We start from the raw sequence: 13,969 nt of genomic DNA, 5'->3' as shown, positions 1-13,969 counted from the left end.
ATTAAAGGTGGATCTACATTATAACTAACAGAGTAAAAATAATTTCAAACCAGCAACAGATCTTAGTTGCTGAAGGATATGGCAGGTAAGGAAGTGAGGGGTCAAAAAGAGCTCACAAGTTAGACACCAAATGATATCAATAACCAAGATATATGGTGGCATATAGTTGTGAATAAGTGAGTGTCTACAGATGTGTGTAAATGAAAAACAGGTTTGAAGGAAAATATACAGTGTTCATTTTATTTTTTATTCATTTATTTTTATTTTTTACAGGAACCCGCCCTGCCTCTGTGAGAGGGGTAGGATCCCTAACTTGGTGTTCATTTTAGACAGGTTGAGTTTTAAGTCCTATGTCATGGAGATGAAGATGTTCAGAAGAAACCAGAAATATAATAGAATGAGTGCAGAGGACTAGGAGGGGAAAAAAGTATCCAGGAGTCAAATGTGACTAGGAAGGAGCTGAAGTATTGAAGACATGTGAGATTACAGAAGAGCACTATGAAGAGTGAAAGAAAAAACAGTCAATGACAGAGCTTGGCAGAGTTCTTGAGGGCAGTACAAAGGCCAAGAAGTCTTACAAAAAAAAAAAAAAAAAAAACCCACTAATAACAATCTAAGAGCTAAGAAAATAAAAGTTTCAAAAAAAGAAGAATGGTCAACTGTCAATTGTAGCAGAGGGCAAGTAAGAGGAATGCCGTTAATTTTGTCAGTTAGGGGCCGCGTGTGGTGGCTCACACCTGTAATCCCAGTACTTTGGGTGGCTGAGGCAGCTGGATCACCTGAGGTCAGGAGTTCGAGACCAGCCTGGACAACATGGCAAAACCCTATATCTACTAAATATACAAAATTAGCCGGGTGTGGTGGTGCAGCCTGTAGTCCCAGCTACTTGGGAGGCTGAGATAGGAGAATTGCTTGAACCTGGGAGGCAGACACTATAGTAAGCCGAGATCGCACCACTGCACTCCAGCCTGGGTGAATCAGTGCGAAACTCTGTCTCAAAAAAAAAAAAAAGTCAGTTAGACGATCTTATCAAAAACAGTTTCAATAGAATGGTGAAAAGGAAAGGGAAAATATTGGGAATTAAGGGATGAACAAAAGGTGAAAAAGTAGTCACCATAATAAGTAGGAACCATTTCCCAAATTGTATCGCAGAGTTTTCCAAATGTACTGACCAAAGAACCTTTTCCTCATGTAGCATGCTTTGTTGTGGGGTTCATCAAGTATCAGAAAAGATTTAAACATGGAATGTTTATAAGTTAAGAGGATGTAACCAACATAGAGAAATAAGAGTAATATTGAAAAGAGACACATGAAGGAATAAGTTGCTGGAAAAAAATCAAGATGGCCTTCAGCATATAACAAACACCTATTTGTCTGAGACAGGAGGAAAAATAAGAATATTAATGAAAATATAGATAGGTAGAAAGCTGATACATGAGGCATTTCTTTTCTTTTTTTTTTTTTTTTAAGAAACGGTTTTTTTGTTTTCGTTTTTTAAGAGGGTCTTGCTCTGTCACGCAGACTGGAGTGCAACAGTGCAATCACAGCTCACTGCAGCCTCGAACACATGGGATTCTCTTGCCTCTGCCTCCTGAATAGCTGAGACTACAAGCACATGTCACCACACCCAGCTAATTATTATTTTTTCTTTTGTAGAGACAGGGGTCTCACTATGTTGCCCAGGCTGGTCTCGAACTCCTGGGCTCAAGTGAATCCTCCCGCCTCAGCCTCCCAAAGTGCTGGGATTACAAGAATGAGTTATCACACCCAGCCCACACTTCATTCTTTCTAAAATTTTTAAACTTTGTCACAGTAGACAGAACCACAATGAATTCTTAATGACCTTTTTTCTCCCTTCCATGAAGAACACAAGGTTATTACTCTAAAGTGATAGAGTAAGGGTTGAGTAGGTCTGAGAACATTAAAGATTTCGAGTATCAGCTAGAGAGAAGAGGAGGTCCAGGGTGAGATGTGTGAACAGAAAGTAGTACATTTACAGAAAGGCCACTGCAGCTGCATCATAGTTCTATAACTCTTCAAAGTCCCCAGGCACCCTAAGTAGATAGCTTGAAGCTTCACCTTTACAAAGTCCAATCCATTGCATCAAAAGCCTACATTATCCCATTTCCTGTGGCCTAGAGATTACAAATCACCTGAAGTAACACCAAAAGCCAATGAGTAAAGACGGAAGTAAATCTAGTGAGTTTCCAACCACCCACTGCCCCCGAGATCTTAAAGGAAGCAGTAACAAGCAACTAGAACTCACATGAGAATTTACAGGCCAAGAGATTTTAATGTAAGCATTCTTATAATTAAATACTTCTTACAAAAAATGCCATTTAATCAGACAAGGGGAAAAAAGTAGCATCAAAAGAGATGCTGACAAGGAGACAATGAAATCAAATGGATCCCCTAACACATCCACAGTCCAACAGTTCTTATTTAATTGTATCACTTCACTAAAACAATAGTAATATTATAACTTATGATTCACAACCACACAATTTTCAAAAGTCTGAGACAAAATTAGCGTGATTTTATTTAATGTATCACTACTTTTAGGTAAATCTTAACCTGCAATATTATGAGAAATTTACAAAATCATACATTTCCCAGACCCTTTCATTCAAAATGAAATGTAAAATCACAGGAAAAAACACATTAAGTTGTCCTTTCAAAAAAAGCATTTATTTTTCAAAATATTCAAGTGAGTTAGCATTTAAATGTGAGCCCTTAAAAGAGACCAAGTGTCACTGCCCCATTATACACACATCATGATTTAAGCACATATGAATATAACTGCAGGCTGTACTCTAAATAAATATAAACAAACATCAACTTTAGGAGATAAGGTGATAAGGTAAAACTGGACAATGGACATTTAATATCTATTATGTGCTTGGAAATTTGAATCCTCACAACAACTCTGTAGGACAGGTGATAAAATATTTCAACCCCAAGCAATGGCAATTTGAACTATGTAGTCATAGAACAAATACAAAATTTTGAATTCACATACAGATTGGTCAGGCAAAGTGACAGGTAACCATCCAGTGATGGGTAAACATCCTGGGCAAAGACTAAAGGAAAGATCAAAGTGAATTTGCACTTAGGTGAAATGAAGTGTTTTTGATGTGGTGTCTCAGGTGATCTTCCATTCACCACCTGTTTGGTGTCTGGGCTGAGATGATGAAAAAAATATAAAACAGAGAAGCTCGTCGGGCGTGGTCGCTCACGCCTGTAATCCCAGCACTTTGGGAGGCCAAGGCGGGCAGATCACGAGGTCAAGAGATAGAGAGATCAAGACCATCCTGGCCAACACAGTGAAACCCCATTTCTATTAAAAATACAAAAATTAGCTGGGCGTGGTGGAGTGTGCCTGTATCCCAGCTACTCGGGAGGCTGAAACAGGAGAATCGCTTGAAGCTGGAAGGTGGAGGATGCAGTGAGCCGAGATCACACCACTGCACTACAGCCTGGCAACAGAGCAAGACTCTGTCTCAAAAAAAAAAAAAAAAGAAAAAAGAAAAGCAGAGACGCTTTCTCACTAAACAACACTGTCAAGAGGTAATTAAGTCTATTACAAGGCTTAAAAGATTAAAAAATAGCAAGAATACTTGGATAATGTTAAACTTTAAGATGGAAGATCTCTAACATTTCAAAATAAGCCCCAAAAAGTCTATGATTAATTTTTTTAAATACAGAAAAGCCAGACCCAGTGTGGTGGCTCACACCTGTAATCCCAGCACTTTGGGAGGCTGAGGCAAGTGGGTCACTTGAGTCCAGTAGTTCAAGACCGGCCTGAGCAATATGGAGAAACCCTGTCTCTACAAAAAAATACAAAGAAAACCTAGCTGGGCACGGTTGCACATACCTGTAGTCCCAGCTACTTGGGAAGCTGAAGTGGGAGAACTGCTTAAGCCCAGGAGGTAGACGCTGCAGTGGGCCATGACGATACCACCGCATGCCTGCCTGGGCAACAGAGTGAGGCCCTGTCTCAATAAGTAAATAAATAAATAAATAATATAGAAAAGTCTTAAAATAAATTACCACAAAATTACATATATTACCCAATAAAAGAAAATTAAGGTCAGGCATGGCAGCTCACACCTGTAATCCCAGCACTTTGGGAGGCCAGGAGTTCAAGAACAGCCTGGGCAACACGGTGAAACCCTGTTTCTACCAAAAAAAAAAAAAAAAAAAATTAGCCAGGCATGGTGGCACACACCTGTGGTCCCAGCTACTTGGGAGGCTGAAGAGGGAGCATCGCTTGAGCCTGGGAGGCAGAGGTTGCAGTGAGCCAAGATTGCACCACTGCACTCCAGCCTGGGCAACAGAGCGAGACCCTGTCTGGGGGGAAAAAAAATTAAGAAAGAAAGAAAGGAAAAAATTAAACGGTAGCATTTAAAAACAAGTAAAATACTGGGTTGGTGCAAAAGTAATCACAGTTTTTGCATTAAAAGTAATGGCAAAACCGCAATTACTTTTTCACCAACCTAATACCTTCAGGATACAGAAATAAACACATGCTTAACCTCAAGTATTTACAATCCAGTAGAAAAAGACAAACAGGCAAACAAATTTAATACAAAACAGAATGAAGTAACTGTTAAACACCAAATACACTAGGAATAGTAAAGTAAGTTAAACAAATTGTGTGTGTGTGTGTATACATATATATATTCTATCCTGCCTGCTGTGTAGACAAGTAACCCCAGAGAAAGTAGTATTTGAGCCATCTCTTAAAGGAAAAAGAAGGAAGATTTGTTTTTCAGGCTCAGTTAACAATGGTTCAGAGAACTGACAATGTATTTTATATTTTATGTAACATAAAAGATCTCATATGGTTAGGATGTAGTATATGTGGATGGATATGAAGAGATAAACCCAGATAGGTAGAATAAATCCTAAAAAAAATTGACAAAAATTATTCAGAAGCTGTTTATGCGTAAGGAATAAACAATCTCACTATTTATAAAAAAGGGAAGAGGGGTAAGATACTGTAGACTTTAAAAAAGTAAGAATTAGAGGCAGATAATATAGCAGGAAAATCTCAAGATTTAGAACAGATCTTGGCTAGAATTGCAGCTCTACCACTAACCAGCATTAAGCTTTCCTAAGGCCCAATTCTGTTGTCAAATGGGGATAATATGTGATTATTGTTATAATGTACACTGTCCAATATATTCTATTTTAATTAATGATCTGTCAAAGCACAGTAGTTTCCTTCTTATAATAAGTGTTAGATTAAAAAAGTAATCCAGGGGAGAAAAAAAAATAAGAGGTAGAATGAAAGAGAAGGCAAGGAAGGAATATTTAGTCTCAGAGATGGGGAAGATAATGCCATAAACTGAAGAAGGAGTATAGGAGAATATATGCAAAGCAGTAAATCTGGAAAACCAAAAATTAAACCGTATTTCTAGACTTTCCAGATTTGTAGGGAGAGTGGCATATTTACCCACATGCAAAGGTATCAGAGGCACAGAAAATCTGAGCCTTGAACTCAGAAGACAATTCTAAAAGTAACATTTCAGAATCAATGACATACAAGAAAAAGCAAAGAACAAGTGAACCAAGAACAGGAGCTCACATGGAGCCAGGGACGAAACAAAGAGTTAAAAGTACAAAGAGAGGCAGTTGTGGTCGTTTATGCCTATAATCCCAGTATTTTGGGAGGCTAAGGTGGAAGGATCACTTGAGGCCAGGAGTTCAAAATCAGCCTAGGCAACAGAGTGAGACCCCCACTCCCCCGTCTCTTAAAAAAAAAAAAATTATTATTATTATTTTGAGATGGAGTCTCGCTCTGTTGCCCAGGCTGGAGTGCAGCAACACAATCTCTGCTCACTGCAAGCTCCACCTCCCAGGTTCACACCATTCTCCTGCCTCAGCCTCCCAAGTAGCTGGGACTACAGGCACCCGCCACCATGCCCGGCTAATTTTTTGTATTATAAAAATTTTTTTATTAAAAAATGCAAAGAAAGAAATTTCATGGCCAGTACAGTGGCTCACACCTGTAATCCCAACACTTTGGAGTGCCAAGGCAGGAGGATAGCTTGAGCCCAGGAGTTCGAGATCAGCCTGAGCAACACGGCAAGACCCCATCTTTACAAAAAGTGAAAAAAAAAAAAATTAGGTGGGTACAGTGATATGTGCCTGCAGTCCCAGCTACTCGGGAGACTGAGACAGGTGGATCGCTTGAGCACAGGAGGTCGAGACTATGAGGTGAGCCATGATTGCATTACTGCATTCCAGCCTGGGTAACAGAGAGAGACCCTGTCTCGAAAAAAAAAAAGAGAGAGAGAGAGAGAGTTTCACAATAAAAAAGTAGCCAGCAATATTAAGTGCTCAATAAAACTGCTGGATTTGGCAATTATGGAGATCCCTGGAAAACTCTGAGAGCAATTTCAATAAAATTTTGGTAACACCAGTTTGCAGACATTTAAGGAGTAAATGGATGGTAAGGAAATTTAGAGAAAAGAGTGGAAACTATTCCAAAGGTTCCCAACTGCGGACTTTACAAACATATTAATGGAGATCAGATGGGTCTTATCAATATCTCAAACAGCCATATGAAGAATAAATTTACCCTCTACAAACCTACAAAAGATTAAGAAAAATTTTAAGCTTCTCTGTTTCTCTAATTAGCAGCTCCATATATGTATTTTTCAAATGTATCACTGTTTAATAAATGCCATGTTTGGCAGACAGGCCCCTTCGTATCATAAAATATTTGGTTAAAAAATCAGTTAAAAGATTACTAAGTAATAAAGGGTAGGGAATCATAGGCCTCTTGAAAGAAATCCAGCACTGAAGAGAATAAATGCAGTATGAATGACTGCATTCCATCAGAGCTCGGAAACTTGGACAAAGGTTTTGTTAAGTTTCTTGTTAGTTGGTTTGTTGGTTTTCCTTTGTTTTCAGAAGTAGAAAAAGACCAAGATGTTAGGTCAAGATTAAGAAATGAACGTAAAGGAATGTTTAAAGTTCCAGAAAGAAAAGTAGTTAAATGGCACAGAGGAAAAAGATGAAGCACAAGGAAAAATGACAGAGCTTACAAATGCTGCAGGGTCATACATAAGTTACAGCCCGTGTCTATACAACTATGGATGCATTCTCATCCTCAAAAGCTGTCCTGCAGAAATTCAGTTAACCAGTTAGATAATTAAACCAACTGTAGTTACTAGAGCTACAGCACATAGAAGTAAAGAGATTTTGAGTCTGACAAAAGTGGACTCAAATATCTGTTCCTCTACTAACTGTTTAACCTTAGAGCTACTTAGCTTCTCTGAAGATGTTTCTTCATCTAGCAGTAACATCTATCCCATAAGCTATTAGCAATACCAAAAGACAATACACGTAAAGAGCTTAGCACAGTGCCTGGCACAAGACAACCATTAAAGAAACATAGCCATAATTATTAACATAAAATATTTTAAAACATTTTTCTGACCCTAGGATTGAGAGGACCTAAGATTTAAGGAAACAAATGGAACAGGAAAGATGAATATGCTCCTGACACAATTCTTTTAACTAGTATATGTCGAAAACACAAAACGATATTAAAAATACTTTCTAATCACACAAAAGGAAAAAAAATGGTATGGAATTGGTAAGTTACCTTTCTCTCACAAGAAAAAGATAAAAACTCCAATACAAAAATATATATTGACATACTATTTGCTTTGTATAAACTATTCCAGACCCCCAGTTTGGAATCTACACAGACAGTAATAGAGACGAGATGAGTATTTTTCAGTACTTCAACAAGTGCCTCGTAAAGTAAAGCATTTTAGAGATTGTAAAGCTCTAAATTTGGGTACAGCATTCCTTATGTCCTTAAAGGAAAAGAACTACCTGAAGTATAAAATAACAGTATTTGAAACATTAGATTCAGATAACACCAATTCAATATTTCACATTAATGCAAATCTATTATTATTTTAATTATAAATAAAACATAACTATAATCAACCTAAAGATTTTTCAAGCTATTCTAAAAAAAAAAGTACCTCAGAACTGCCACCAGGATAATGGGGGCAGTCGTGGAGAGGTCGAGTGGCTACACCTCTGCATTGGTAAGTGTTTCACCCCCACAACCTACAAGTAATTCCAATTTCACTTGTATCTGCTCTTAAATAGCTGTGGTCCAATTTTTTTCTTCAGACCTTCTTTTTTAAACTAAAAACTAATTGTAACAACCCGTATCAAAAACCTCTCCACTACTGATATAAAAGACAAGCAAATTCAGTTAAAAAAAACTATACTGTTATTCATAATTGACAGAGCCAAAACTTTCCAATGAAATTTGAAGCATATGGTTATATGAAACCCCTGTCTTTTCTTATCTTTAGAAAATATTACCAAAATATCAGCTGGAGCAAATACTACATTTTGCAATATTTACTTTTGGAATAATTTATTTATTCCTATGCCCAAGGCAATAGATACTACTCATGTATCAGTAATAAACAGAACAAAATACTGTGGAACCTATTTATAACATAAGGTTGGAAACAGAAGTAAAACCAATTTGTTACCTCTGTTATATCTTTTCTGTGTATGGTATGTACATGTGGGATTATAGGCTTTGCCTTGGGATATATTTTAAATGCAAGTTTGGGAGGAAAGACATTCTACCTCTGGCTAAATTGAAATTTGGTTAATAAAACAATATTACAGAATAATTATCAATTTTTCAAAAATGGAAATAAAATTATAATCCAGATTAAAATGGCATATAAATTTTTTTGTTGGTACTTCAAAATCTTATATAGAAACTACCTGACATAAATTTTCATTTGCATTATTCAGTATTGACAAAAAAGGTACAGTCAAAGATGGAATGTATTTGTAATGACTCTATGACAACATACTATTGAAGTTAGTTTTAGAGCAACTCTTGACAAGTTTGTTTACATATAATTTTTGTTTCCTAGTAAAAATGTTAAAAAGACAACATATGAAGCATCTTGTTCTTCAGATTCCAAATAAATGTGACTTTGTGTAATAAATTTTATACGACTCTTTTTTTTTTTTTGAGACAGAGTCTCGCTCTGTTGCCCAGGCTGGAGTGGGTGCAGTGGTGCAGTCTCGGCTTGCTGCAACCTCCGCCTCCCAGGTTCAAGCCATTCTTCTGCCTCGGCCTCTCGAGTAGCTGGGATTGCAGGTGCTCCCCACCACACCTGGCTAAAATTTTTTTTTTCTTTTCTGTATATTTGTAGAGACGGGGTTTCACCATGTTGGCCAGGCTGGTCTTAAACTTCTGACCTCAGGTGATACGCCTTCCTCGGCCTCCCAAAGTGCTGGGATTACAGGCGTGCACCACCATGCCCGGCCTTATATGACTCTTGAATGTAGTCCTATCCTGAATAACTCTTGGGTAGTAAAAATAATTGAACTCAAGTATTAACAAAATTGAAAACAGAAAAACTAAATTTAACTAAATATAGTAAAATATTCGGCCAGGAGAGGTGGCTCATGCCTGCAATCCCAGCATTTTGTGAGGCCAAGGCAGAGATCACCTGAGGTAGGAGTTCGAGACCAGCCTGGCCCACATGGCGAGACCCCATCTCTACTAAAAATACAAAAAATTAGCCAGGCATGGTGGTGTGCACCTGCAGTCCCAGCTACTTGAGAGGCTGAGGCATGGTATCTTGAAACTGGGAGGTGGAGGTTACAGTGAGGTGAGATGGCGCCACTGCACTCCAGCCTGGGGGACAGAGTGAGACTCTGTCTGAAAAAACAAAAAACAAACAAACAAAAAGAAGTAAAATATTCTACAAAGAGGAAAAGCTCAAAAAGCCACCAAGAAAAAATCATTTAGTTGGTTAAGGGTCACTAACTTTACTCTGATTAAAAATTTTTTAAATTACCTAAGTATACCAGCTAAGTCATCCAATCCTTTCACACCCACCACCCCAAACAGACACAGAAAGCAGCCAAGACATTCACTTTCAAGAAATGTCTAATAAAAATTATTTTTACCTGTAAATTGTTTTCTGTGACTCTGTTCCACCAAACCATATTGATGGGTACTCCTGATTTACACCTGTCAGCAAGGCAGCCAATAGGGTTCTTTGCTTTTCGTGCCTTTGATCCCATCGGAACTAGCCTCTCCTCCAGCATCCCCAGGCGATACTTCCTTGGCTAGGAAAAAGAAGGAAAGAAACCAGGCCACTCCTAACATCCCCCACACTAATCTAAACTAACATAACTAACATATAGAGGATACTGGGAATGGTGGGATAGGAAACAAGTTTCTAAAACACTCCTTCTAATATCCTTACCACCACCCACCACCTCCCACCCCTGCACCAAACCCACACCTCCAAAATAACCCACAGTCCTAATGGGCTAAAGAATATTATATAAAGCAACAGATGTTTTTAGAAAAATACATTTAATCTGATTTTATACGACTTTACTTAATGAATAGAAATTTAACTTATCAGCAAAGAAAAATGCTTTGCAAAATTTTTTCTACTGTCACTTACCTATTCTCACTGCAATATGAAGAAATGGTTTCAAGGACACAGAATACAGATTTTTCTTCTTTATAAAGTTCGCCAAACTACAACTTTTTCAGCTCACCATCTTGTTACTTTATTTCCTACTGAGAACTAACCCACTTTTAAAAACGCAGTTGTTTCCTAATAAACTGATTTTTAAAAAATTTTAATTCTATGCACGTTAGACTTGAGTACAACTCACTCTATCTTAAATAGGCATTCAACCTAAAGTATTCAATGAAAAAAAAAACTCAGACTAAAAAACAACAACAAAACAGTAACACAAATTGGTCTTTTAAATCTCAATAATATGAACAGATTGATAATGAATAAATTATTCAATAAAATCATAAATTATTTGCCTAACATTATAAGAAAATTAATAAGCTATCTTAATAGTGGTTAGCAGGACTTTTATTCATGAAAATTAGTGCTTGTTTCCACTATCTCACTTCTCTTAATTACAGCAAATTTGCACTAGACTGCATCTTAAGGAAAATTTGTATATATTTTTTCCCTTCAGAAAACACTAATTCATGCTTAGGAAGGTAACTAATTTAAACTCTGAAATAAGAAAATATATGTTTACTCATTGTTCTGTCATGAGGTATAAGACTGCTGAAACAAAGAGTTAAAATTAAGTTTCTTCAAAAAAAGATGCTGGCCAGGCATGGTGGCTCATGCCTGTAATCCCAGCACTTTGGAGGTTGATGCAGGAGGATCACTTGAGCGCAGGAGCTCCAGAACAGCCTGGGCAACATTGCAAGACCCTGTCTCTATTAAAAAAAAAAAACAAAACACCTATAGCCAGTCAAATATATGAATAATGTTTTCTAGTATAAAGAGAACCAATTTGAAAAAGACATAATTTCCAAATTTCAAAATCTTGCAAATAATGCCTATGTAAATTATTCCATGCAAATTAGATTCTCCACTCCACAAGTGTGCATCTGCTATACTGTCTTTGATTTAAAGAGGACAAGGCTGGGTGCAGTGGCTCATGCCTTAATCCCAGCACTTTGGGAAGCCGAGGTGGTGGGTCACTTGAGGTCAGGACTTCGAGACCAGCCCTAGCCAACATGGTGAAAGCCCATCTCTACTAAAAGTACAAAAATTAGCCAAGCATGGTGGCACATGTCTGTAATCCCAGCTACTTGGGAGACTGAGGCAGAAAAAATCACTTGAACCTGGAAAGCAAAGACTGCAGTGAGCCGAGATCATGCCACTGCACTCCAGCCTGGGCCACAGAGTGAGACTCCATCTCAAATTTAAAAACAAACAAACAATAAAAAACAACAATAACAAAAAAAAACAAGGACAAAAATAACTAAACTTGCATTGAGAAAGGTAACTAGAATGCCTACTTACTCAATAATTATGGCAGTGGACAGAGTTTTGTTTCTTTTTTCTTTTTGAGACAGTGTCTCATTCTGTCGCCCAGGCTGGAATGCAGTGGTACAATCACAGCTCAGTGGCAACCTCTGCTTCAGGGGCTCAAACGACCCTCCCACCTCAGCCTCCCAAGTAGCTGGGACTACAGGCATGTGCCACCACGCCAGGCTAATTTTTGTATTTTTAGTAGAGATGGGGTTTCATTATGTCACCCAGGCTGGTCTGGAACTCCTGGACTCAAGCCATCCACCACCTCCCAAAGTGCTGGGATTACAGACATGAGCCACCACGTCAGCCTAACGAACAGAGTTTTATGAGACTAACATACTTCCACCTTTATGCAATCTTGAACCAATCTAGTTACTCTCTATGTCTATAGCATAGGGAACATTTTTTTTTTATTTGCTATCATACTTTAGAAAAGCCACAGAGGGAACTTTTGTGAATAAGAATAAGTATGTACCCTTAGTGATTCATGCCATGGAACCACGTTATAAGTGAAAGAATTTTAAAGCAAGTTATTTCTAGTAACTTAATTCCTTGGAAAGAGTATAAGAATTAAATTGTACATTTTTGTGTTCAAAGAGAAAACTACAAGGCTCTGACATACAGTAATATAACCCTAATTAGACACTCACTAATTTAAAATTTATATTTGGCCGGGAACGGTGGCTCATGCCTGTAATCCTAGCACATTGGGAGGCAGAGATGGGCAGATTGCCTGAGCTCAGGAGTTCAAGACCAGACTGAGCAACACGGTGAAACAACATCTCTACTAAAATACAAAAGAAATTAGCCGTGTGTAGCAGTGTGCATCTGTAGTCCCAGCTACTTGGGAGGCTGAGGCAGAATTGCTTGAACCCGGGAGGCAGAGGTTGCATTGAGCCGAGATCACGCCACTGCACTCCAGCCTGGGTGACAAAGCAAGACTCCGTCTCTACAAAAAAAAAAAAATATATATATATATATATACACACATACATATATATGTGTATATATATATACACATACATATATATGTGTATATATACACATACATATATATGTATATATACACACACACACGTATATATATACACACACACACACGTATATATATACACACACGTATGTATATTTAAGAAAATTTCTGAGCTAAAATTAACCTTGTTCTATCAGGAAAGTTCAACATATCAAAGAACGTTTACTTAATCAAAATCTCAGGTTGTCAAATGATTTATACATGGACACCTAAATTCCAGGTCATATATCTGAATGCATGAAAATTATTTTAAAAGGTCTTCCGTAATTCAGATCCTTCACAAATTCAGATGTACTTTTTTTTTTTTGAGACAGTGTCTCTTTTTATTTTTTTTTTGAGACACCATCGCCCAGGCTGGAGCGCAGTGGTATCATCTCAGCTCACTGCAACCTCCGCATCCCTAGTTCAGGTGATTCTCCTGCCTCAGTCTCCCAAGTAGCTGGGATTACAGACGCCTGCCACCACACCTGGCTAATTTTTCTATTTTTATTAGAGACGGGGTTTCATCATTTTGGCCAGGCTGGTCTCAAACTCCTGACCTCAGGTGATCCACCTGCCTCGGCCTCCCAAAGTGCTGGGATTACAGGCATGAGCCACCGCACTGGGCCTCAGATGTACTTTTGACACAGTTATTACAGTCAATACAATTCACTTTCTATGTAGTAGTACAGTAAACAACATTGAAAAAAAAGGTTGTTGCTCTTTGGTTAGTTTTTGTTTCTTGGGTTTTTGTTTTTTGTTTTTTGTTTTTAAGTCAGGGTCTCACTCCCAGGCTGGAGTGCAGTGGTGCAATCTCAGCTCACTGCAATCTCTGCCTCCCAGGCTCAAGAGATCCTCTCACCTCAGCCTCCGTAGGAGCTGGGACTACAGGTGTGTACCACCACGCCCAGCTAATTTCTATACTTTTTGTAGAGATGGGGGTCTCTCCATGTTGCCCAAGCTGGTCTCAAACTCCTGGGCTCCAGTGATCTGCCTGCCTTGGCCTCCCAAAGTGCTGGGATTACAGGCGTGAACCACGTGTCCGTCCCCAAAAATGGTTTTAAATACA

At 38.2% G+C, this 13,969-nt stretch overlaps 1 protein-coding gene across 7 annotated transcripts in view; it reads right to left on the bottom strand.

Moving 5' to 3' along the window:
• Positions 1-13,969, bottom strand: part of PAN3 (poly(A) specific ribonuclease subunit PAN3) — a 157,255-nt gene that overhangs the window by 87,809 nt on the left and 55,477 nt on the right. For 6 of the 7 annotated variants that reach the window (XR_010150628.1, XR_010150627.1, XM_001136622.7 and 3 more), the window contains one exon: positions 9,985-10,146. The exons of the other annotated variant lie outside the window; for it this stretch is intronic. Coding sequence is in view for 4 of the 6 variants with exons in the window: in XM_001136622.7 (XP_001136622.4) it covers positions 9,985-10,146 (162 nt within the window). In the remaining 2 variants the exon portion in view is untranslated. The remainder of the gene's footprint in view (positions 1-9,984; positions 10,147-13,969) is intronic. 7 annotated transcript variants of the gene reach the window in all.

The sequence above is a fragment of the Pan troglodytes genome, chromosome 14 (assembly GCF_028858775.2).
Source record: "Pan troglodytes isolate AG18354 chromosome 14, NHGRI_mPanTro3-v2.0_pri, whole genome shotgun sequence".
NCBI classification, from domain to species: Eukaryota; Metazoa; Chordata; class Mammalia; order Primates; family Hominidae; genus Pan; species Pan troglodytes.
Note: the sequence above shows the minus strand (reverse complement) of the source record. Positions and strands in the feature narration are given on the sequence as shown.